Genomic DNA, 28000 nt, shown 5'->3' with positions numbered 1-28000 from the left:
GGTTCTTGAAGAAAAATCCTGCCATCCTGCCAACCTGAAGACCCATCACCGCGATGTCTGCATGCGTAGAAATCCAGCCAGCACATTACTTCTTTGCTAGGGCTCCTGCATTTTCTCCTGGGTAGAGATCAGCATAACTCAATGGTGGAGAGGCATCCTATCAGGTGAAAGTCAGCCACAATGCTGGAAAAGCATGAACCTTGATCCGAGGGCATGTCAGTCGTCGGCATTACCAGTATCTTCTGCCACCAGCATGGAGGAGTCGTCGAGCTCCGCCTCCTCTTCATCGTCCTCGTCCTCCCCTTCATCCTCGGCGTCCATATCGAACAGGCGTACCCGCCTCTGGTTGGAGAACAGCTGTCACAACAAAGAAATACGACACAGAGTGAGGCTTTGCTATCTCTACAGAGCTCTCAGACACTCCCAGTCTGGTATGGTATGGTATATAACTCATTAGTTTGGATCAGTTTGATTGACTTTTAAGCACCTGAATGTGGCCTTCATCTGGTGCAGAGTTAAAACATGCAACACTTCTGTCGGACTTTGGCATCGACTTTACTGGTAAACAGATTGAAATGAAGAGAATGTGGAAAAGCTCTACCCTTCAAACTAAATGATCTGACTGACTGGCAAGTAATCAGGAATGCCAATCCTGTAAAGAGCATTGTAGCATTCTGAATGTTGAAAAGGCATACTGTTTGGTGGTTTTACCTTCCTTGCAATAGACATGTATAGTAATACAATTTGGGAAAACCAGCATTTTCAATGAAACCTGCTGTATTTCCTGTTAAAAAAAAACCAACAAAAAACACACACACATACACACACACACACACACATACATACAAAAATAGTACCAAAAAAAAAAAAAAAGGTAACAGTTATTATCTCTGTGTAATGACAGTCTACACTGGGTCTGCACTTCAACTTTGCATCGGTTTTGTGAAGTATTCATTCATATATAAAAAAGAATATCTGATCAGGAAGGAGTAATCTGTGATACTGTAATCCAGTATGGTATTATAGATAAATTTTTTTCATGCAATGTTAAGTATTTTTGCTTTTTTATTGTCCCCGCCGAACGAGTTCGAGCAGGGGACTATGAAACGGGCTCCGTACGTGTGTATGTCCGTGTGTCCGTCCGTCCGTGTGTCCGTCCGTCCGTCCGTGTGTCCGTCCGTGTGTGCGTCCGTGTGTGATCAAAATGTTCAAAATGCTACTCCTTCGCCATTTCTAACCCGATTTTGATTCTGTTTGCTTTATATGATAGCACTACATGGGAGCTTTGAAACTTCTATACAGAATTTCAGTTGTGACCTTTGACCTTGACCTTTGACCTATATTGTACATTTTGCTACAAAATGCTACTCCTTCGCCATTTCTAACCCGATTTTGATTCCGTTTGCTTTACATGATGGCACTAGGTGAGGGCTTCAAAACTTCTACACAGAATTTTGACCTTTGACTTCTTTGACCTTTGACCTTGATTTTTGACCTATATTGTACATTTTGCTACAAAATGCTACTCCTTCGCCATTTGTAACCCGATTTCAATTCCGTTTGCTTTAAGTGATGGCACTAGGTGAGGGCTTCAAAACTTCTACACAGAATTTTGACCTTTGACTTCTTTGACCTTTGACCTTGATTTTTGACCTGTATTGTACATTTTGCTACCAAATGCTACTCTTTCGCCATTTCTAACCCGATTTCGATTCCGTTTGCTTTATGTGATGGCACTAGGTGAGGGCTTCAAAACTTCTACATAGAATTTTGACCTTTGACTTCTTTGACCTTTGACCTTCATCTTTTTACCTATATTGTACATTTTGCTACTAAATGCTACTTCCGGCGGGGACATATATTATGCACCGCGTAATTTCTACTTTTCCTTGTTTTTTCTCCTTTGTTTCCAACACACAGGAGCAAATGGGATTTGATTATAACTATGTCACTCCACCCCAAAAAGCATCTGTAAAAATCTATCAAGATTTACCTGAGAAAGGGGAATTCCCATAGAGATGACAATGTTACTGGTTACTGCATGCAAAGGGATTCTTGTTTATCCTCATTATTTCTGTTGTTTGTTTTCACTTTCACAGACCAAAGACCACACAAGTATTGCACGACCTCAAGTAGTCTTGGCTCCTCAGACTCTGATTCAATTATTTTTGTCACAGGCAGATATCGGGTAGGTGGAAGTGTGTGGTTAAGTAGGGAGGGGGGGGGGGGTGCAGGTACTCACCACACAAGCAACCTTCCTGGACCCGCTGACCGCCAGACGACATGCCCTCATGTTATCCATTCTCCGGAACATCACCAGTGGGCCAGCATCAAATGTAGGGCTGGGAACAGAGTGTGTAATTCGATATCAGATTGGAGTGCTTGTCAACCCCCCATGAGCCCAATTAGTTGAGATTTTCAACAACAAGATGCTAACACCTCAATGTCATTCATGCTGGAGCTGAAGATTATCAGCATTTAGGTTTTCTCAGCAGTAACAGGGCCAGATCAAGGCCATTCAACAGCAAAACAGTCGCTTTAGCTCTATTGCGGCTCACCTGAGGTAACTAGTAATACTTAGGAAACAGTATGAAGTAGGCACACCACACAATGCATAGAACAGTAAGTCAATTAGAGCACAAGCCCAAATGTGTCCATGAATCAAGCAAAGTTGTGGCAAGTACCATTTTATCAAGTATTGTTTAAATGTGTAGTGACTTCTTATGTCAGCAAAAAAGTTTGAAATCTAACTAACAGAAACTTACCTAAAATAATGCATTGAACATGAAGAAAACATATCAAATATGTTGAAATGAAAATACATATTTGTACAGTCAGGAACCCTTATTGGTACACTTGCCAAGTGGTACATACCATATGCATGGATAATGTACAATCAATTATGTAAATATACTATACTGTTGTATTTTTTACTCAGTATGCATGTTTTACTATGTACACATATACCCTTGAAAGTTTCTTTTGTTAGACACCATTTGTCAAACCAAGACAGTAGCAATAAAGGCAAAAGAAAAGATATCAACACATAGGCATAGAGTGGAAGTCCATCAAGGGAACAACAAAGAGCCTTTGCAGGTCTTATGCTTACAGATTAGTGACCTCAGAGAGGTGACCTTTGACCTCCGACAGTGGGGTGAAGTCGGCCTGACCCTGGAGGGCTTCCAGAGAGAGCTGGCAGAGGACAGGCTTGGGGCTGCCCCCAGCACCGTCTTCCTTGACCTCTTGTAGGAGGATGGACAATGAGTGGTCACCATAAAAAGCTGCATCCAGGACTAGATGGCTGAAAGATTACAATAAAACAGAGTATATCAAATGAATGAGGTGACAAAAATCACATTGCAAGAGAATAGTAAGTGGAGGGGTGAAGGTCGAGGTTTCAATTTTCTTCAATTTGTCTCCCTCTGAAATTTTGTAAGATCGCAACTGTTGATGTGTAATTCAACAAACACGTCAGAAAAAAGGAACCACATGACTCAAACCTGTCATCTACTGCTTTCCGGGCAGTGACACTACCACAAGGCTATCCCTGGTTGCTGGCAGTGACACGATGAACTTGGAACACTTACCCAAACTCCAAAATTGTTAAATTACAGATCAGCAGTTGCGATCTGACAAATTTCATGTGTTAGAGAGAGACAAAGTGAAGAAAATTGAAACCTCAAAAATCACAATATATCAACATACCTAGGTAGAAGTAGAGGTGAGAAATTGATAGACAGAAAGAAAGATAGATACATACAAATACACCAATATATACAGAGATAAATGAAAAGATGGAGAGACCAGCAGATAAATATTGATAGATGGAAGGACAGATAGCTAAATTCATAGAAATAAATAAATTAACAGACAGCTACATGGATAAATATGTAGAGGTAAATAGATAGAGTGACTGACAGAAAGACATTGACATTAAATATCAAGAAAGCATGTGCAAAAAGAAATCTCTACATCACTTGATAGTTTTACCTGTCAGCTGCCAGTGACACGATACTCTCGTCGGGGTCTGATGAACCAAGACTACCAAAGTTCAAGGCGACAATGTCTGTGTGGTCTTTCGTTCTAAACAAATGGAAACGCAACAAAGGAATATCAATCATCATCTATGGATGCTTTAAGGCTGAGAACAACCTAGAACGCATATCTACAATCTACAAACAGTGTCTTCAAGCACCTTCCAATGGACTTTAGGGACACAAATGCAAGTTGTTTAGGCTGTGAAATGTTATAGAGTGAGACTGTACCGTATGTCCAAAAAAAAAAAAAAATACAACGGTACCCTCTGCAATGATAGCTTTAAAAATAGTGAATCAATCCAAAAACAATTTCAGTGTATGAAACTATAACTCGTTGCCCACATCTTACAGAGAACCCCATTCGATTTGCTTCAGTGGTCAAAGAGAAATGAGAAATTTTGTAGAGCATGTCAGAAATCTCTTCCCTCCAAGTTTTGTCTATTGTGTTCACACATTAATTTGCATTTCCAAGAGCATCCAAGTGTTGAACTTGGAAGAATCAGACTCATGACATGCTTTACAACAATCCGCATTTCTCTGTGACCACTCAACCAAATTGAATGGGGTTTTCTGCAAAATAGAGCTAAGATGTCATATTATAAGACACTGAAGTAGCATTTAGACGGTTTAATCATATTGGGTGTTATCAATGCGAAAAGTGGATTGTAATTTTTTTTGGGACATACTGTACATGTTTGAAAATCATTTGTTGTGGGAAATGGCACCAGCATCCTAGCGCAATAGCAGCACAAGAGTGAGGCTCATGATGCATACTGGAGTACAAATGCATGAGCTCAAAGACTTGTTCATTGACAACGTACTTTAAAATGTTCTCAACAGTGCACCTTCCAAGCCCACAGTATTACATAGCGGCTGGTTACATTCACAGGATTCTTGGTTAGTGGTACAGTACACCGATGGTGAATACACACTATCACACTAGATTCTATATCGCAATGCATGAATGACATCACGATCAGAATATTAGGTGACTTTCAAATCTTTTTTGGATAGCAAATATACTAAACATCAAGAAAAAGTCAAACTGGCAACTCAAAAATGATGTGAATGGGGATATGAAAGACAACTTTTTAAATCTTTTGATGGGTATTTTTAAAAGTAAATAGTGAAAAGATTGACACAGCACCAAAGTCAGATGTACACTACGACTTCTTTCGTTCATTCGTTCATTTATTCTTTCCGATAGAAGATCAGTGGTTACAAAGAACATAAACTAAAATCAATCAAAATGAGATCAATGACATAATGCAGACAAACAAAATTAGAGTTTACATATTTTGCCATATCAAACAGTTCATGGAAGTGAAAAAGAGAACGAGAGGACGAGAAACTACTTTCTTTTGTTGCTTGGCCTTATAATTAAACACTATTTTTTTAAAGCATTATTATCATAATAATCATCATCATTGTTATCATCTGGTATCCTGACTGATATACATACACAAAACACAGGACAACTCACCTGTCTGGCTTGGCGTACTGCCTTGTCAAGTGAATACTCTTGGTCGGTGAGGGCGCTACACTCTTCACCGTGTACAAGATACCAAGGTCCTGGTTACCTTGTCTGCAGGTTGATTGAAGAAGAAAACAACCAGCAATGCAATGCACACTTTGAATGAAGTGACCTTTAGGTTTGTGTACATGGGATACAAAAATATGTAAGATCTATTTACAGTAGAGGGTTTATCTTCTTTTTTCTTTTACAGCCTGCAGTGTCTGAAAGCTTGAAAAAAATCAATTTCTACAATTGTTCACAACAGTGATGTGAATGACCCTTTTTACACGAAAATGAAAAAAAAAATTCAAGTTCTGTATAATCAAAGGATGTGAGTCATTGCTAATTTGTTCAGGACATAGTTACCCGCTGAATTACAATGAATATCAGTCTTACCATCAACTGTAATTACACATAATACACAGGATGTGTTAGTGGAAACTTTGCTCTTGCATATGAATAGGATTGGTTGAAGCTTACTGCGAGAATATCCAGTGCTCCTGGTCATCTGTTTCTGACCGGTGGTCAAGACGGTGGGACTCTCGGCAGGTGAGGGACTCGCCTCCAACATGCTGCGATGAGACGGGAACCAATGTTGCAAACAAAAGGGACTTCATTTTCATTTTCAAGAAAAGTAAAACTGTCTTTGTTGGTATATAGCATGAAAAGTGGGAGGAAATGCAGATCTTCCACATTTGTCAGGCATAGAGATTACACCTCCAAGTGGTCTTGTGATAATCACTCACTAACTCAGCTCAAATCTGCACTGACTAATTTTTGAAAATTCCCAAAGTTTTAAACAAAATTCATCAAGTATTACTACCAAGCAAGAATGGGCCAGAGAGAGAGACAGAGAGAGACAAAAACCACATCCATCCTTTTTCACCAACAACACACCAGTATGAGTTGAAATTTACATATAATATACATTTGATATATTCAGGGCTGCGCACTAACCCATTTCTACTGGTCTGACCTGTCTGTCAGACCAGTAGGTACCCAGTTTTTCCATTTTTTTTTTTTTCCTGGTGAATTCCTGAAAAAGAGTTACTGGTCCAAAAGTGATTTCCACTGGTCAGGGACCGTCGGACCAGTGCCAGCGTGCAGCGCTGATGTATTCATTTCATTCGTATATACAGATGTTCTCAGGACTATATCTAAGCTTGATGTACATTTCTTTACAATTGTGTACTCAGGAAATCTGAAACTCAATGAAGATATTGCTCCATATAGAGGCTGCCATTAAAACGAAGCCTTTGCTTACGACAGCAGTGTCCTGCATTTGTTCATAATGCTTTACTTCAATGACATACTATTTTTTTACCTGTATGATTAGTATACTAGTATTTTTCAATATATAATCATTTTTTGAAGATTTCCTTGTGATGTTAGATTTTTTTGTGAAAAAATGCAGGAATTGCATCTAATCAAATCAAATCACAGAAAAAAAATCTGAAATGGCCACAATGTCTCTTTGTCATGCTTTTTGTTGGTTTCAATCTGCTGGTGTTAACTTACAGGTGGTCTGCTCAGGGCATGATCAACCCTTTCCTTGACCAGGTCGTGAAGTTGGCTCAGGGACTTCTCCCGCTGCCATGGAAACAGCAGGTCACTCTCGCGGAGGCTGGGCGTGGCGTTGACCAGGTCCTGCCAGGAGTCCGGGGCGGAGTTAATGGGAAACTGGAGGTTCTCCTTGCGCAGGTACTGGCCAACCCTCTCCAAGGTGAAACCCGACTTAGTCCCTTCTAAACTCGGTTCCTTTGGGACCAGACAAAAAGTAGACAAGATACTTGTCTGAGATACAAATACAAGTTGGTTCATGATAAGTAGTCCCTCCAGAGCCACACAGACCTCCCAACCTTTCTGACTGAAAAACAGGGATGATTTGGCTCCACAGCAGGAAAGAAAGAGTAATTCCCACAGAAGTGAGAGGTGAAATAATCAAGAAATATAGGGAACTCTTACTGAAATGAGAGCTGGGAATGGTCAAAATTCAGATTCTTTCCTCAAATTTCAGAATGGTTGGGAGGTCTGGCCACAGCATTGTCTACATACACCAGCTGATAATTTGTTGCACATCTAAAAGATGCTGACATTTTGCAAGAGTAGTATAACAAGTTACTGGCCTTTCCTTGCACCTAAATTCCTCTTCCAAAATACCTCTGACAGTCATGCAATGCAGACAAATCAAATACATGGAGAGATAATATTTTGTGTAAGTTAATATTTCATCCGACATGTATGCATCAATTGAACTTAGCTCTTTGTTTCTTCAATTGTCTACATTTTAGTATCTTTATCAACATCTTAATGTTTATTATATTCAGTGTCGTGAGAGCCTTAATATAAGGGTGTTGATGCTTTCAGCACAGAATTTAAGTCCTCGTTATTCTTAATTAATTGGTCATTACTGCTCTCTTCATTCTAAAACCAATGATATTTGACCTTTGCATATCGTTCAAGCCCAACCAATCAACCATCAATCAAACAGTATGACATCCTGAAACTGTGGTAAAAGATGAAATAGAGTCAATTGGCTTCAAATCTGGCAAATTTGGTTGACAGCAAAATTCTCCTTGATGAGATCATAATTTCATACTCTGCATAGACTAGAGGTAATGTGCATCATTACATTTAGGAGAATATTTACAAATACTTACATCTGTGAAGTTCTCTGTTAGAAAGTCGGCAACAAAGTTGATATCTCGTTGGTACATCTGTCAACACAAAATAAAAGCAAGGGCTAGAAAGTCAAGCCACAAATTATTGCTTATACAATTGAATATTATCATGCCACAAACTTAAATGGCATAACACCACTAGATCCAGAGGGTAAAAAATGAAAGCTAAAATGGAGACCAATTTCCATTGCATATAGGACTGAGCATCATTGTCATGGCAACAGATAATATGACAGGAGTCCTCATGGTAGTGCTACTCATTTGAAGCATGGTAAGTTAAAGAGACAAAAACAAATGGGTAACATTGACAATCCTTCCCCCCCCCCAAAAAAAAATAAAAAAATAAAAAAATAGAACACCACAATGGTCAGCATGTGAATGCAGCCAAAATATGCTAACTCTGTTTCTAAGGTCAATATTACCCTTAGCTATGAGGAAACAAAAACAACATAAGAAAACAAAATGAGCAAAATATGTGAAAACATAAGATGACATACAGAAAGGATGCATGCAGTATATTAATGCAAATTATAGAGTCAAATGCAATTATATGTAGCTACAAGGAGAAGAGAGATCTACATAAGTATTAATCTGATCTACCTAACATCTCAATATATGAGATTGACTCGGAGTAAAAGATGAGCAAATATTACAGGACAATGTTTGCATGCATTTTAATTTTACAAATTTCGCTAGAGCCAAGATCTGTGAAATCAAAATGCACATGTATGAAAGTTTTTGTCTACACCATATGCATAAAATGCCAGTGGAAATTTGCAGAAAGATTTCATGCTGATTCCCGAAAAATTTATGCCGTGAACATATCTTGTTTACAGTATCACAAAAGAGGCTGAACAATAACAATACACAAACAACAGCACAAGATTGAAGTCACAACTCACTCTGCTGACACATCTCACTCTGCTAACACAACTCACTCTGCTAACACAACTCACTCTGCTGACACAACTCACTCTGCTAACACAACTCACTCTGCTAACAAAACTCACTCTGCTAACACAACTCACTCTGCTAACACAACTCACTCTGCTAACACAACTCACTCTGCTAACACAACTCACTCTGCTAACACAACTCACTCTGCTAACACAACTCACTCTGCTGACACAACTCACTCTGCTGACCCAACTCACTCTGCTGACCCAACTCACTCTGCTGACACAACTCACTCTGCTGACACAACTCACTCTGCTAACAAAACTCACTCTGCTAACACAACTCACTCTGCGAACACAACTCACTCTGCTGACACAACTCACTCTGCTGACACAACTCACTCTGCTAACACAACTCACTCTGCTAACACAACTCACTCTGCTAACACAACTCACTCTGCTAACACAACTCACTCTGCTAACACAACTCACTCTGCTAACACAACTCACTCTGCTAACACAACTCACTCTGCTAACAAAACTCACTCTGCTAACACAACTCATTCTGCCAACAAAACTCACTCTGCTAACAAAACTCACTCTGCTAACAAAACTCACTCTGCTAACAAAACTCACTCTGCTAACACTCTGCTGTATTGGTTCCTCCAGGAGCTGCATCAAGACGACGTAGAGCCAGCGGAAGAAGGCCTTGAAGTTCTTCAGACTGTGCTCAATCACCCTGGAGGTCAGTGCAACAGAACAAATATATTTTGATGAAGAGAAGGAGGAGATCTGAGTCTTGTACAGAATGTGAGTGATCAAATCTGGGAAAACTTTATCATGGTATGAGACATCAAGTTTATGAAAAAATCAACTTTATTCTATGCAGCTAAATCTCAACTTTTGTAGGTTGTTACTTATGGAGATGAGGCTGTAAATTTCAACTTGACATGTAACAGATAAAAGCAAACTTCAAAAAGAGACAATGACAGCTGAAACAAAAGAAATATAATTTACAGATCTTCAAAGTCAAAGCAAGGCCGCTATTGGTGGCAAATTTGATATGAAGCAGGAGCCAGAGTAAAATACAGTAAATCAATGTTCTCCCATTTCTTACACACATGCACAGACAAATGGCTTGAGAACGAATGTGTACTATAACATAGACTTCATACAGACTGATTTTTTTTCTTTCTGTGTGCATGTGTGTGTGTGTTTTGTCTGTGTGTATGCATTTGTTGCTTGTCATTGTTTTTTGTTCTAAGCAGGAAGTTGTCAAATATTGTATATACCATATGTTTAGTGAGTTTATTTTCTTTTGTGAATCAGGACTTCCCATCAAATTTATGAGTGGCTAAATTTGCGATTGTGGTGTACAGTACTGAACGGACAATTGCATGTGCGCACATCACATTCATGTTGGGATCTGAATACATATTTCCATGTGCTTTCAAATTTGCGAATAGCAACCAATGTGCGAAATTCGTGAAAATAAAAACCTCGCAAAATATTCGCCGTATACAGTACCTAGTATGGCAGTTTGAACTGAGGAAGTTGTGGTTAGCAAAGTTTAACTATTGGTCCTTGCCTTCATGACTTGTTAACAAACTCACTATTTTTACCTTAATTTGACCCCCCCCCCCCCCAAAAAAAAAAAAAAATACCCATGGAGTGACTCGGGTGTCATCAATATGCTTATCTGCCACGATTCCTGCTGAAACATAATCTATGTTTAATATCTATGTCTATCTAACTCTCGTTCACCCTCTCCTATGGTAAAGTCATTCTCTGAGTTACTCACTGCAAAAGTTCATTGGCCTTTAGCATGAAGGATCCAACAGCACTCATGGCATCTGCAAATGAAGTATGAAAAAATTAAGATATCTAAAAAAGTTAAGATGTTGAAAAAAGTTAAGATGTTTAACATACATTTATTGTAATTACTGTTGTCATTACTTCATTTATAAATTTTTCTTTCTTCTAATCTTTTCTGTAAAATTGAAAGGGACAAGTAAAAATTCACAGCTTGGGCCTTTGGCTTCATCATAGATAGTAATTCCAGCTTGCATCAGTCTGTCATACCATGAATAATTGTAAGCATCCTATTCTGAAACACTTGTGTTACTAAATTTGTATTCAATCCATATCTGTATTTTTGAAATAATGCTCTATGAACATGTTTGTGATACTAGATATAAGGAATATAAATCTCAAGCAATAAACACAAAAATTGTGAAGTTGCTCATGTGACAGATTCAGTTACTAATGACAGTCGAGCTAAGCAGGAGTGTTCTTCACAGTGTGCATGGGCTACAATCCACAGAAGAGTACGGAGTATGCTATTAAACCTGTTGAGGACGAGTTCCGAGTATACTCGGGCAAGTGTCTACAGGAAATGTGTGTTGTAGCAAAATCAGCCCGTCCTCAATGGGTTAATAGGAGAGCATGGGGGTATTTTGATGCACCTTTTGTGGACTGTACTTAAAAGAAGGAAAGGAAAAAGAAAGTTTTTCATGATGTCTCTTCTTTCCATCCTCACCTTGAATGGCAGTGGCACTGAGGCCCAGCATGCCATACTTGTCATACCATAGAGCCATGCCTTTCAGCTCACTCAGATGGAAGAGCAGTGAGCGGCCAACACTGGACAAAAACAAAGCAAAGTTCACTGTTGGTTCTTGACCCCACTACTAGTACTGCAGAGGTGGAACATGGGTGCAGTGTCTTGGGACATAACTTCCACACACCACACTATCTAACCTGTTTAAGAGTGAAATGTTCAGAGGACTTCACGTCTAGGACTAAAGCACCTCAGGAGGCATCAAAGGAGTCCTGCAAGGCAATTCTAATCTACACTCTGCTGAGAGGCATTAACAACGATGATAATGAAACATGAAAATGTAGTATGAAACAATATGGTTGTTGAAATGGTTTGAAGTTTTGTTCACAAATATATACAAAAGCAGAATCAAATTGTTACAAATACAACATTATAAAACTTTATGGGAATTCATGTAAATACTAACTATATTCAGTGCTTGAGCAAATCCCAGTCAACAGCTTTCACAAATTGCATGTTTGTTGACAAAATTTATGTGGATTACTATAAACTCTGCAGGCAATAATGAAGCAATCCAAGTCTCCACCTCTTCTTAAAATGCATGCTTGTTTTAAACATAGTACTTTTTCTTTTCCTATATATTTTTAGCATAACTGCTGATGAATTATTTATCCTTAACAGACAAGACTATATGAAGGCTGCCGGTACCTGTGAATATGTTTGAGGACCAGTTTCTGGATGCTGACATATGAGTTTTCGACAGACTGGTCCAGTTTCTTTAGGCCCTTCTCTGTCAGATCATTGACAAGAAACTCCTGGAGCTCAAGGCTAGCCTTGCCCCACAGCAACAGCTGCAGAAACTCATCGCTGAGCGAGCCCTCACTCACTTTCTTTTGCTGCTTGCAAATAACAGAGGAAAAAGAAACCTCAATGTCATTAAACAACATGTTTACGCCTTAAGCCTCCATATAATTTTGAAATGATCGCTTGGGTGATTTACAACTAGAAGTATCTTGCACTGACAAGAAACTTGTCAAACATGACAAATGAACAATAAGTGGCATATCACGCAAAACTGCAAGTCTTATGCAAATAACACGTTAAATAACAACTGAAGCTGTGGCAAACATCCTTCACTGCAGCTTGCAGGCTTACAAGCATATTAAAAACCTGCAGAAATGTGAAGAGAGTGTGATCGTTGCATATCTACTCACATTCAGCGAAATTTGCCACACCTTTAATGGCTTGACTTGATGACTGAGTATAAGCAACTAAATTGTGAACACACTGTATAGTTACTCTCGTAATCCAGATACTTTGGGGTGCCCATGGAATGCCACATGAACAATCTTTATTACAAGTCATGTTGTAGTTCCCTTATATCTGTATCATTTAGAATCTTCTTTTCCCATTCTACTAAAATTCTATTCACGCGGTTACCCTACCTTTGCTGCCTTTAAAAAAATCTTGTTGATAGAGGGTGAATTTTCCCCCTAGGAAGTGTGACCACTGCTCTCACAATTGCTGTGCTATAAAACTGGCATGTTGAAAATGAGAGATGATAGCATGGATATATACTTGTGTGCACAGAGATTAATGAGTGTTACATAGCAGAAATGTATGGAGATATGACAGAGAAAGTGAAAGTACCTGAGCATACTTGGTGAGTTTCGTCTCCATCTCGATGAGAATGTCCTCCTTGGCTTCAGTGACAGCCTTCAGGGTCGCCTCAAGGTACTGCAAGATGGGATACCAATGATCATGCATGTATGCATGCATAGATACATAGATACATGGATCGTATCAGGACGATTACCCCCCCCCCCCCCCCCCCCCCCCCCCCCCCCGGGCAATTAACCCCCCCACCCCCAGCTAATTACTGATTAGTGACAAGGTTAGAGTAAAGATGAGGGTTAGGGTTAGGTTTTGGGTTTAGAGTTTGGTTTAGGTTAGGATTAGGTTCAGGATTAGGATTAGGGTTAGCCTGGGTCAAGGGAAGGGTCTGGGGTGACTGCCCAGGGGGTAATTGCCCTAGACCCAAATGGATAGATAGATACATGGATAGATATAGATAGATAGATAGATAGATAGATAGATAGATAGATAGATAGATAGATAGATAGATAGATAGATAGACAGATAGATAGATAGATAGATAGATAGATAGATAGATAGATTGATAGATAGATAGATAGATAGATAGATAGATAGATAGATAAATGAATAAATAAATACAAATATAGACAGTGTAGACAGAGAGATACATAGATAGCACACATACATGTACATACATACAAATGTATGTATTCACACACACGCATATGCATGCATACATGCATACATTTTACATACCATACAATTCTAGGACAATTACGCGATGAAAACTTAATCAAGACCTTTCCCGTTCCTCTTCCCCTAATCCTAATCCTAATCCTGAACCTAAACCTAACCCTAACCCAAATCTTTGCTCTAACCCTATCACTATCCGGTATTTATCCAGGGTAAAATTGTCCTGATACATGTACATATGTAACACTTAGCAAATGGTAAATCCCCTCGTCATTGTTAACAGGATGGTCATTAGCTCAACAAATTACGTAGGTTTCTTAACACCATAGTGGTAGATTATGCCTCAAGTTTGTGTGTAAATTATTCAAGTTTACCTCACTAAACCCGATTCAAAATTGACATTAACTCAAAATGTGTAAATGAAAGCATGTTTCAACTAATTTGCAATTAACAATAGTGTTAAATGCAGCAGTCTAATCTTAACAGAGAGCTCGTGTTGCATATTCTGTATAGTAACAACTTTATACACAAAGCAGGGATACTTGGCCAAACCTAGAACAAAGCAAGTTTTTCATCAACAGGGCATTGCAATATTTGATTAATTTGGCACTCAAGAATTGATCTAACATCTGCTGTGTTTCCATTTTTCTTCCCCTAATTCTAAGTAATTCCACAATCTCTATGAAAAAAAAAAATAAAACTGGCAACGCAAGTACCTTCGTTCTTATAACTGATAACAATATATGCCATGACTTACTCACAAAAGCAACTTCTAGTAAAGAATTGTCTTTGGATGCACTGATATGTTCACTATATGACTACCATCATTAATTGGTATACAGCAACATCACTACGAAGATATTATGATGTTTCAGACGTGTGATTATAAGAAATATTCTTACAATAGCATTTCTGTCTCTAAGTTTTAACCATGGCTTCAAAGAAGAGAGTCGAATCATCTCCCAACATACCTCCATTAGAGTCCTGATCTTGCCAAACTTCATTGCGTATCTTGAGATTTCCTGATGTCTAGACGCTAGGAGAACGCAATTCATCTGTGGTGCGTTCGTGGATAACAGAAAGGAGAAAAGACCAAACCGTATATGAAATGATTATGCCAACCATGGCTCAAGTTAAATGCAGCAAATACTCTTTGATATCAATAACCTTTGTTATAAACTGAGTAACCATCATCTCGAAAAATGCATACACACCTCTATTTCTATTCATGGATACTACTTTAAAGCCACACATTTTTGCGTGAATGAAACTTTCATGAATTTGTGGCTTTGTTTTACCTAAGTGCATTGTCTAACATTGCATTTAGGTCATTTGTGTTTTTTCAATAAACTAAACAAATTTGAACAAACAAACTTAAATAGCTGAGCATATCACAACTAAGGATGTGGGCATATTAAGCTTTAAATGAATTCCACCACATGTGCCACCCCTTCCATCCCCCCCCCCAAAAAAAAGAGACTTATCCTTAGACGGAGTGGAATGTATCTGAAATGCTTGTCAGATGATTCACTTACTGTGAGCATGGTCTGGTAGATCTCTGTGATGTCATCTTCATTGGAATGTTCCACTACGACAGAGAGGGTATGCAAATCTGCTGATAGCGATGCTCCAACAATATCTCCACACTTGAAAAGGGAAGAGTATTTGAGCACAGAATACAAAGAATTACTTATCACACACACACAGGCACACACACATCAAAATGGAAGTTTCACAAGTTTTTTGGTCAAAAATCAAATATCAGAATGACAAGAATGCATAAAAATAAGTTTGAGTTTTCCTCACTTCCCAACAATATCTATAATTTCATGAAAATACAGTCAAACCCATCAATAGCGACCACTGTCTATAGCAGCCAAATGGCGTATGCAACCATTAAAACACAATTTCCCCCAAGAGAAAAGCCATGTCGATGACTCTGTCTATAGCAGCTACCTGTCTTCTATGGCCACTTTTTTTCATTTCCCTTTGGTGGCTGCTATAGAAAGGTTTGACTGTAGTTACATAGTTGTAATCTAAAGAAATTGACTTGTTTAAAAAAAGACTTGTTAAGACAGATTGTAAGCTGATTTTTTTTTTTTTTGTGCTAAATGACAGACTGAACCACAACCACTATAGTTTCAGGAAATTTCATTCCACAGACATGGAATTACCCTGATTGTACGATTGGGGGTTGAATGCCCACTTTGCTGAGTAAAAGTATGTCATTGGTGTGTTCATGGACTTGCGCTAGGCATTCAACACTTTTCACAACAATATCCTCGTACACAAAAAAAATGTACCAATAAAGGTACCAACAAACATGGCAATACATTTCCTAGGCGTGTTTACCATTTAAATTCTCACCTTTAATGTAGGAATGAAATGTGATACCTCCAAACTTGCTACTGGTGCCACACCATAAGCCAAAAGAGTGAGTTGCCCAGAACTGGCTCCAACGACAAGCATGTTTAATCTGATGAGGAAGGAGAAGAAGATGACAGGAGAAGGTGAAGAAGGAAGAGGAGGAGGAGAAGGACAGAGAAGGAAGAAAATGACAAAGAAGAAACAGAAGGAGAAATGAGAACACAAACAAGGTGAAGGAAGGAGGCAAAGAAGAACAAAAAATATGGAAAGGGAAGCAGAGGAAGAATGTGACAATTATAATAAAGGCACTACAGACTTAAAAATTTTGCTGGTCATCATCATTAAACCAGTCGCAGAGTAAATCTACAGGAACTAGTATCCATTGAATAGATTCATTTTTTTTCCCAGCACAACCTCTATATATTGAGCTACTAACAGAACACAGTTGAACATACAATAGCTTACTGATATTAACAATTTTACATCTAAACCAGCCAAATCAAATCTACTGCTTATCAGAACAGTGTTAATATTGAAAAAGATTTCATTCCTGCCACATGTCCTCTCATATAGGAGAATATGTTGTACATGATAAACATTCGTCAAAGCAGAACCGAAGTACTACAGACTGAAATGTAGTTCATCGAGTCATTAATTGGCAGTTCACACAATGTACTTACTTTTTCTGTTCTTTGAGTCTTTTGGCATTCTCGACATTGTCATCAATGTAGGTCTTGATGGATGATCTGTACAAATAATTATAAAACAATCAGTATGAACTTTAAATACACTACAATAATGATTGCTAATGAATGATGCATAATGCATGCTAAAAGTAGTTCATGAAAGAATTTATAGTAACACAATCTGCACACAGCCATACATAGAACAAATAAGACATGGCTTCTGATGTTTGCTTGTATGGTTGGTACATTTTTTTTCTTCTTCTTCTTCAACAATTAGTTTTTCTGGTACAAATATTGCTAACTTTAATGCTCAGCATTGACAAGCTGTTGTTTGGTCTCACTTTATACATGATGTTTACACGAGGACTGCATAAAGTACATTGCTAATACTGAAGTCGGATCAAGGGAAAACTACGAGTCAAATTCGGGAACTCTATCCTCTTTTCAGTATTTTCTTTTCTGTGTGTGTATGTGTGTGTCTTTTTCAGTTCTTTTTCTTTGCTTACTTACATTTTAGACAGTGAGGGCAATTTGGGCAGGAATTTCTCAGCCCCATCCTCAGAGGAGGCTGAGAATGCGGCTATCTTGGCCGTGATCGACGACTGTTGACCAGTGGTCTCTAGGTTTGGGCCAGTGTCCACTGCTGATGTCCACTGCATGGTGGTAATGGGCTGGTCAATGTTGGCTGTGTGAATCACCTCTGCCTTCTCAACACTGCACAGAATGAGCTTACCAGAGCTATACCCAACAGCAAGGACTGAGAGGATAAAATTACAATTATCATTGTCATCATGTTAAAAAACAGTAGTAATACAAATACTACTGTTACTGCGAATAATGATGATGATAATGATGATGATAATAATAATGATATTAATGATGATAATAATGATGATAATAATAATAATAATAATAATAATAATAATAATAATGATGATAATGATGATGATGATAACAACAATAATAATAATATTAATACTACTACTAATAATAATAATGATAATAAATAATGAAAATAATGATAATAATAATGATAATAATAATAATAATAATAATAATAATAATAATAATAATAATAATAATAATAATAATAATGATAACAATACTGATTAAAAAATAATCACAACACACCATAGATTCCAAATTTTTCACAGGTGGTTAAGTCACAATCAGGAATGCGCATATTGTACTGCCTACATGTGCTTAGCATAATAGGTGTGCATGTTCCCATAGTTGGCAAGAGGTATCTCCATGCAGCTGCTACCTGCCTATGTTGCATGTACATGCATCACTCTCATACTTAAATGTACTACTCAGGCAACCACAGAAATATTTTTACAGGTTATCAAATTTGCACAGTTTTGTTGTTTTTTATATAATTTTAAAACCCCCTCCTTATTGCATTCCCATACTGCTTTTGATAACCTTCTATGCAAAAATTTGACAGAAGATATCAATTCCTATAAAGGACTAGGAGCATGACTTTCCTCCACTCTCTGTTATATCCATCCCCCTGTGTTTGACCTTGGTCCATGTCATATGAATGCATTCAAAACACATTTAATAGCAATGGCCATTTGATACTGAACAAGGTTTAGAGTCAAAACATTGATGATATATTTGTATATAGAATCAGACATTACATAATTTTGTATCAAAGGAATCTAAACTTGTATCATACAAATCAGTAAATTTCATTCCTCACGCAGGACCATACACGTATGCTGCATCACATATGATTTGGTCGGGTGAATTTGAGTCATAATGGGCTTATATTGACCCCCATAGATGACCCCATAGATATAGCTGAAGTTTTTAATGATTTTTTTGTAAACATTGGGCCAAATCTGGCTGATAAAATTCCTGAAGCGCAGCGAGAATTTCACTCTTTCCTGGGTAGTAGGAATATGGAATCTTTATTTTTTGTCCCGATTGTCGAAGATGAAATAATAAAGATTGTTGATAAGTTAAATAATAAAAAAAGTTCGGGATATGATGGAATCACAAACTTCTTGGTAAAAAATGTGATTCATGAAATAATTTCGCCTCTTACTTATATTTTCAATCAATCTTTATCTACTGGTAAAGTTCCTCAAAAATGAAAGTAGCCAGAGTTGTTCCCATTTTTAAAAAAGGGCGAAAAGACCTTGTCAATAATTATCGCCCCATTTCTCTTTTAACTGCTTTTTCAAAGATACTCGAAAGACTTGTGTATAAACGCACCCTTAATTTTTTTCTTCAGGCAAAAATATTCACTGAATCTCAATTTGGATTTCGGAAAAAACATAGTACAACTCACGCATTACTCAAGTTTATTGATAAGATAGCTCATGCTATAGATGATATTTCTCACACTGTCGGTGTTTTCCTTGACTTCTCCAAGGCGTTTGATACAATAGACCATGACATTTTACTTTATAAGTTAAATCATTACGGAATTCGGGGAAGGGCGCTAGAATGGTTCACTGATTATTTAACGAACAGAAAACAATTTGTAAGTATTCACGGTCACGATTCCCAGCCAAAACTGATTTCTTGTGGTGTTCCACAGGGTTCCTTGTTAGGCCCACTTCTCTTTATTTTATATATTAATGATATCCAGAACTCCTCTAAGATTCTCTCCTTCGTTTGTTTTGCAGATGATACAAATTTGTTCTTCTCTCATCAAAATCCTGATGCGCTTATAAACATAATAAATAAAGAACTTGTTTCTGTCCAATCTTGGATTTTTGCGAACAAATTATCCTTAAACATTGATAAAACTCAGTATATGTTATTCAGTAATTCGCTATCTGTGTTACCTCTCTCTGTCAAGATAAACAACATTGATCTGTCACAGGTCAACAGTACAAAATTTTTGGGTCTTCATATCGATAGTGATTTATCTTGGAGAACCCATGTTAATTATGTAAGCACAATTATTGCTAAAAATACCGGGGTTCTTAACAAACTTAGCTATTATTTTCCAAGTAATATTCTACAGAGCATATATTCAATTTTGATATCTCCCTATCTCAACTATGGGATTCTGGTGTGGGGAAATGCTTCTAAAAACCTTATCGATTCGTTATTTCTTGTACAAAAACGCGCTGTTAGAATTGTTAACCACACTGGATATTTATCCCACACGAACGAACTTTTTGTTAGTAATCAAATTTTGAAAATTCCCGAGTTATTTTATTATAACGTCGGCCTGTTTATGTTTCAATTTTCAACTGGCCAATTACCAGACGTATTTTCCCAAATGTTTACAAGAAATTATACAGTTCATGATTATCCAACTCGTCAACGTTACGCATATCACCTTCCACGTACCCGAACAATTTTCGCGAAAAAAACCATTATGTTCGCTGGGCCCAAATATTGGAACGAACTCCCTATGGAACTTGTAAGTTGTACCACTGTAACCTCATTCAAACGAAAACTGAAGCAATATCTTCTTAGCAGCTACATTGTACGGCATGCATAGTGTATAGTTCTTGTTGCTCTTTACATGTTACCCCTTGTCTATCCCACCTTAGTCCGGCGGGATCCTAACCATGAACACTGTTTTTGAACAGTCTGCCTGTTGCGCTGTTCATGCACCTATTGTTCCACTCGGTTATCGAAATTCTCGCGCGTGACAGCTGTCGGTTACTATGGTCACACAGAATGCTTGGTTTTAGGACCCAAGCTGGAATGTTACTCCTGAGCTTTTGGTATTGTTTACATTCACGACAAATCTCATTATTCCACCTTCTACTTATTAAATGTATTTATGACATACAGTTACGCCATTTTCTATACTCTGCAACACACCCCTTGAATCTCTGCAGTTGTTGTTCACTGCTGCAACATGTGATCTTTCTGTTTTCTGCTTTCTGTTTTCTGTTTTCTGTATTTTTATTTAGTGACATATATTTAATGTGGATGTGCAATGTGGATTGAGTAATAGCAGCAACATTAGTAGAACACATCAGTGAAAATTTGAGGAAAATCGGACAATTGATGCAAAAGTTATGAATTTTTAAAGTTTTGGTGTAGGAACCGCTGGATGAGGAGACTACTAGAGGTTATGACGTATGAGTGGACAACAATTCAAAGAAAATATAAAGGAAATTCAACAAAATTTCACTTTTCTAGCATTATGAAAGAGCACTTGAGTAACCGCTTTCAGAAAGCAGGGGGAATAATTGCTACCCTTAACATATGTCAGTATCAATTTGGTGGAATTTGTAATTTTCGTGAAAAATGAATTTTTGCGAAATTTTCTTTATATTTTCTTTATATTGTTGTCCACTCATACGTCATAACCTTTGGTAGTCTCCTCATCCAGCGGTTCCAACAACAAAACTTTAACAATTCATAACTTTTGCATCGATTGTCCAATTTTCCTCAAACTTTCACTGATGTGTTCTACAAATGTTGCTGCTTTCACTCAATCCACATTGTACTTTGGGTTTACGTTCCCTTTAAATCGGTTTCCTCAGATATAGTTGGTCTTAAAAAACATCCGTACTTTAAACTTCCCCTAATCTGATTACTCTCGGGACCTGCGGCTGTACAAGCTAATGCTTTTACGCAGGCCCCATCATATTTTTTCGCATTCGATGACTACAGTTTAATTCGCATGCATACAGACCTCATGTTTATACCAAATCAAACTTTTGTACATTCTGATGAAGTCTCATCTAAATTATGTTTTGTATAATTTTCATATTTATACATATACTTTATTGTGATATATGTGAGAAATATGAAAATAAATTGAAATGAAATGAAAAATGAAATATCTTCCTACGACTACCATCGTACTGCTTTCCAAAAGAAGGTTACAAACTCAAAGTAAACTGACCTTTGCCATCGGGTCTCCAGGCCAGAGCACGAACCTCTTTTCTCTCCTCCTCCCCTGGTGGAGACAGGGTCCAGATAGGCTGGCGTTGCCACGTCAGTCGCTGCAACAAAACCTGCCAAGAAATTCATATGCTATGCTGTGATCATGAAAGCCATGAAATCAGAAGCAATATGGGTGATATTTGATTTTTTTTTCTTTAAACCCCACTTGCTCTTATTTTTAAAAGTGCATGAAGAAATAAAATTCTGTGGTCTTAGAGAATGAATGTAATATGATATGCTTGATAAAATTACAAGTCTTGCAATATACTGTAAAACATGATATATTCGCGGCATGAAATTTTCGCGAATTGGAGTCGAAAGCCTTTTTCGTGGCATGAAATTTTCGCGAATTGCTTCTGGCATTCAATGTATGTAGTGTAGACAAAAGCTTTCACGTGCATTTTAATTTCGCGAATTTTGGCGCTCGCGAAATTCGCGAAATTAAAATGCACGCGAAAATTCCTCGTTTTACAGTATCTCTTTAGAAAACATGAAATATATGACATTCACACAGAAAACAAACACATACTTCATATCATATATTGCATGAGATCATATTTATGACACAAGGACAGCTGAATGTTTGTTTGCTGTTGTTTTTCCGTTTCTATTGAGGCCACCAGATGAGATGGTCAAAAGTTACTTGATGATTAATTCAATTCAGCTTAAAACTTATCTGATTCCTGTCTCTACTTCTACTCCTCTCATGCAACATTGCTCTCTCTCTCTCACTCATATACTCGCACATGAATGCAATTTTTTTTTCTAAATGCTTTGAGAGGTTATCCAGTCACCATTGGGAAGGAGTGTCATTGATAACGATAACATTATTTAATGCCAACTGGAATGAACATGCGATAAGTTACATTTTCTTTTATCCATGGTTTTGTATATTTGAGTTTCCATTTTATACTGGTCTTTGTTTTGTATGAATACAGGGCTCTAAAATGACTACCCTGTTTTCAAATAACACAAAATAAATAAAATGACTGTAATAAATATTATCAAAGATTCCAGATGGGTGGTTTTCTTTGGGCTAAAACAAAAGAAAATGGGGGAAAAAGGAATATACTGTTTTATGTGACACTAGTCAGTTATCCCTGGCAAGTCAATTTACTACACGTGCATCAGGTTCACTGATCTCTAAAGGAGCTATCTGGATATGTCATTGGCTCATTCTAACCGTACATACAAGTGAAACCACCATGCCGCCATCTTACCAGGCACACTCTATGGGGACTTGCAAACATTTTCCAGCAGAGACTGTCATCACAATCACAAGATGTTGAGAGCTCTGTACACAAATGCATGGGTGATGTGCTTGGTGAGATGGCGGCACGGCTGCTTCAAAACGATTGGCCTACGAGATATCCAATTAACTTCTACAGAGATCTGTGATCAGCTCACCTCCCCATTTTCATTGGACAGGGCTATCAGGTCCATCTTGGGGGACCACTCCATGAGGGTGACCTCAACGGAGAGGTTCCTCTCTTCCAGCTGGCGAAAGGCTTGCTGCATGGTGCGTGGTGGGTCAGTCTCCCTGCCAGGTCATCGGCTCCACTATACCGTCACAGAGTTTTTACTCTACCATGCACTGTGGGACTGGGGAAATTATAGTGAAGGATCGCTTTCAAGCATCACAATTACACCTTTAGTCATTGTGATGATCACATCCAAAAATCAAGAATACAAGATTACACTCTATTGTGATGTTGGTGGATATCAACATCATTTGTAATTCGCAAAAAGATGATCAGAGAGCTGCAAAGTATGGTCCTTTGGGAAGGCATTTAAGTTCCCCTGCAGACAAAATTGGCTACCTGGTATATAATAAATAAGGTCTCTCAGAGAACTGTTTTAGATAGACTTTAAAAGACTTTAGATAGACTTTGAAAGTAAATAACAAGGCATATACGTTGTACATGTTCTTTAATTGATTCTTGATGAATCCGACACTGGAAAAAAAAAATGCATTTCATGATAATAATCATCATCATACCCATGCCAAGATGATGGGGTTAATCATAACTGGCAGGGTATAAATTTATTCTAATCACCAATTTTTAGCATGAAATGGAATGGAATTTGAATAGGGACAAAACAAAATGACTAGATCGTTGGATTTAACCCAGCTGGTACATGATGTATTTTATGGTTGATATTTGATTAGGTGTTAATTCAGAAAGACTTCCATATGTCCCCCACCACACTAATTCTGACATACCAGTACCACTCTACACAAGTTAGTATTAAGTAGTAGTACCATATCCTTGTTAGATTACGAAAAAAAAAAAATATGTGCATGCCGACACAGTGACTAAATGTACAGGGGTTGAATGCAAGCGCCAACTTGCCAGAATTCAGTCAACATCGGGTGCCGCCCCTGATGCAAATCTGCGCCAATAAGGTATGGCGCTGCGCATTTTCAGTGGCCTCCCCTTGTTGAAGTGTATGCGCATTGACATCGAACACGCTTTGCGGCATATATATTGCCTGACCGAATTCTGATTGTGTTGACTCAATGACTCACTGTAGTCTGGGGAATTATATCAAGGTGATATATTGGGGGATTTTGCGAAATTCTATATTGTGCTTAACAAAATAAAAACTGAGATAAAAGAATTTGATACATTTAACATACACTGCTGTATGAACTTTTCTAGCCTTGTAATTGTACAGTCTGACAGTGTCCTGTAAAGTAATATGTCCTAAATCTAATTAATTTTAGTTTTAAAAACATTGCAGAAAAGCTTAAATGACCGAAAACTGGGGGTTTTACCCTATACTCGAAAATATAATCCTGTTATCAAAAATATCAATTAGAGCAATTTTAAGGTCAAAAAAGTGTGTGGCCCCTTACTAAACCCCTGCTCTGGCCTCTGCTCTGGATTGCCCCAAAACTTTTTAGTATTTTAATTTTAGACCTAGCCCGACCAGACGAGCACAGCATCAGACAGTCGAGGCCTCACCTTCAAAGTGGGGAACCACAACACAACTACAAAACTTTATAGATCCTCTACGTTTCTTATAAAAAATGTATACGTTACTCATGTTACTGTAAGTGCATGTTTATATTACAGAAGGTTCATAAGTCCATAGAGAGCCCTCGATCGTGATAAGTCCATAGAACAAAAAAATGACACTTTCTGGCGCAATGCCTGACCATTGGGGTTCATCGTTGCAGAATTCAAAATGGCGCTTTGACCTCTGCAAATTATGCGCATGCGCTGCAGAGAGATCTTTTGCGTGCGTGCGCTGCTTGAGTGTAGCAGCACGGTTGACAGCGTGACCTTTTTGAGTTTTAAAAGTGCATTCAGATTGCATGAACTCCCGATATTCAAAATGGCCTGGCGTGAAAGACGATGTACCGTTCGCACATGCTGCATATTATAATCATCATTTTCAGTAAGTTGTTAAATGTGTACGACAATATTGATAGCAGTAGTCATTGGGGATCTAGAACTAGGTAGATATTCTAGATGAGTTTGACCGAGCCGAGGTGACAAAAAATGATCTAACCGTTAGTCTAAAGTATCAAACCTCAAAGCGATTGCAATGCGATCGCTGAGCTCTCTTTGTGTTGTAGGTCGTGACGGTTTGTTGTTGTTGTTGTTGTTGTTGAGTTTTATGGCGTTTTTCAGTCAGACTTGACTATTTACGCCACTCTGTACGGTGCGTTTGCGGTTGTGCTTGTGTACAGTGGCTGACTGGGCTGAGGCTGGGGTTGTATGGGTTGGCTTGTCGAGTCCTGGTACGGTTCGTGTGTGTCACGTCGTCACTGCTGGTTGAAGTCGTTTGATGGCGCTCTTTATTCTGTGCCCTTGCTGCGCAACAGCTCCCGGCAAATATTAGCATGAATAACTTTATTTTTGTGGTTTATTAAAACAAAACAAATTGCTGTCAACCTGAAACAAATTTTGGTTTTAAGGCATACACACCGGGCACTTTTATCATTATGCATGCTATTCCATAACATATCAATACAAACTATAATATCCAATATTTACCAGTGCATCTAACAAAACAAATGATATATTTTTGTTCAGGATGATTCAATATATTACCTATAGTAAGATTACTTACTCAAAGATAACTTTGCAACTGATTTCTGTATAATCTTTGGTGGAACCCTAGCCCCAGAGACCGCACCGCTATGATGCGGCGGGGTCCTGGCGGCTACCTCGCAGTTTCGCTAAAGTGAGAATCACGAACAACTCCCTATTGCCACATACGGCGACTTCACGAATAAATCATGGGTAAATTTCCATCATGAACACAGTGACAATAAAAAATGAAATATACATTACCCCATTGCCTTGGTTCTTTTCACCAATTTATCTGGAAACTGCAAAATTTTCCACATTTTTTAGGAGTAAGCGGCCTGCCCTAGTGGGAGAGCCGTGCTACCATTTTGAACGTGTATATCCATTAGCAAGCATCTATGCATGTAGCGAGTAATACGTAGCCTTTTGTCAAGGCCCTTTCGCTGTATGGTGTAGAGAGCCCAGCCGAGTAAGGTAGCGCGACTCGCTTCGCTCGTCCCTTCGCTCGTCCGTTACAGCGAGAGGGCCTTGACAAAAGGCTAACATGCAACGTTAGTGATCATCGGTGAGCTGAAGATAATTAGCCTTAGTTATAAGACAACATTTTCTGCATCATAAGTAACGAAATGCATCGAACAGTCACCGATTTGAATCATTCAGGTTTAATCGACCCATGTAAGTATTCCTAGTAGTTTTTGTTGAAAAATTAAGGAAATATAGCGCCGGAACGGCATCCTTTTTGTACAACATTAAGATCTGAATGCGAAAACGGCACAGCCCCAACACGCTGCGCTGCACGTTGTCGTTGGGGCTGGTCGCAGTTAGTGGAACCCGGACATTCTTTCTAAAAATTCTAAAAGTGTTTAGGAGGAAATGTTTCTAATGTACTGCACTGAGAACATTTACCATCAATATCAGTTCGGGAAACCCACTCACAAGGGGGGCCCCTCCTTATAAGTAACCCGTCCCCCTTATAAGTAACCCCGTCCCCCTTATAAGTAACCCCCGGGGCACCCCTTATAAGGAGTCTCCACGCTTTTTTGCAATGCAACGCGAAAATGAAAGGACTGCGGCAATTCGCTTGATTATGTCCATAAAGCTTCACAAGTTTCCTAGTTACTCACGAAATTTGAGCAAAATCGGTTCGAGGCATCATATCTAAAATCATGGATTTAAATGCGATGTCAAACGACCCATGCGAATGCTGAAATGCGAGCGATTACTGGCGTGAGTGTCGCCAGGCGCGGCGGCGCGGCAATGCTTGAGTGCAGACGTGGCGACTGAGTACATGTACCGGTACTCAGTCGCCACGTCTGCACTCAAGCATTGCCGCCCGGCGCGCCTGGCGACACTCACGCCAGTAATCGCTCGCATTTCAGCATTCGCATGGGTCGTTTGACATCGCATTTAAATCCATGATTTTAGATATGATGCCTCGAACCGATTTTGCTCAAATTTCGTGAGTAACTAGGAAACTTGTGAAGCTTTATGGACATAATCAAGCGAATTGCCGCAGTCCTTTCATTTTCGCGTTGCATTGCAAAAAAGCGTGGAGACTCCTTATAAGGGGTGCCCCGGGGGTTACTTATAAGGGGGACGGGGTTACTTATAAGGGGGACGGGTTACTTATAAGGAGGGGCCCCCCTTGTGAGTGGGTTTCCCGAACTGATATGTTTTCCTAATTTCGTGACGGTACAGCCGCGTCGCTATTTATACAGCGACTGGGCTGTGTATAGAGGATCTAGAATCTAACTGTTAGTTATTTTAGACCTACACTACAGTCTATGGGCATGGCCTAATAGTAGTAACACGAAAAAGCATTATGTGGGACTTAGCCTAGGGGCATAGAAGTATCCCCTAGATTCTTGTAGTTCATAGCCCTTTCTAGGGCATTCCAGGATTGTCTTTTGCTACCGTATAAAATCTATAATGTGGAAGGATCCGTTGCCTGAGAATTCAGGCATTGAATGATGAAAATGTAATATTTATGAACGAAAGCGATTGTCTTACCACTGACCGCACTGTCACAATGTTGATTTCCGCGGGCTCGCGC

General features: G+C 38.6%; 1 protein-coding gene across 1 annotated transcript; it reads right to left on the bottom strand.

The window, feature by feature from the left end:
- Window position 1: 1 nt before the first annotated feature.
- On the bottom strand, window positions 2–27997 carry LOC139724400 (anaphase-promoting complex subunit 4-like). The gene is made up of 21 exons (XM_071635545.1): window positions 27958–27997; window positions 23312–23506; window positions 21864–21975; window positions 17540–17786; window positions 17024–17089; window positions 16344–16452; window positions 15512–15622; window positions 14948–15031; window positions 13338–13424; window positions 12396–12583; window positions 11670–11770; window positions 10932–10983; window positions 9767–9869; window positions 8214–8270; window positions 7072–7311; window positions 6034–6125; window positions 5521–5622; window positions 3991–4083; window positions 3110–3301; window positions 2243–2342; window positions 2–357 (listed from the first exon to the last, which is right to left on the bottom strand). The coding sequence occupies exons 2-21, from the start codon at window positions 23420–23422 to the stop codon at window positions 217–219; spliced, it is 2388 nt and encodes a 795-aa protein (XP_071491646.1). The 5' UTR covers window positions 23423–23506; window positions 27958–27997; the 3' UTR covers window positions 2–216.
- Window positions 27998–28000: the final 3 nt, after the last annotated feature.

Source organism: Diadema antillarum, unplaced genomic scaffold, assembly GCF_040938485.1.
Source record: "Diadema antillarum isolate AM-2024a unplaced genomic scaffold, OU_Dant_1.0 scf00000212, whole genome shotgun sequence".
Classification (NCBI taxonomy): Eukaryota; Metazoa; Echinodermata; class Echinoidea; order Diadematoida; family Diadematidae; genus Diadema; species Diadema antillarum.
The sequence above is the reverse complement of the archived record's forward strand: the minus strand, read 5'-3'. Positions and strand labels throughout refer to the sequence as shown.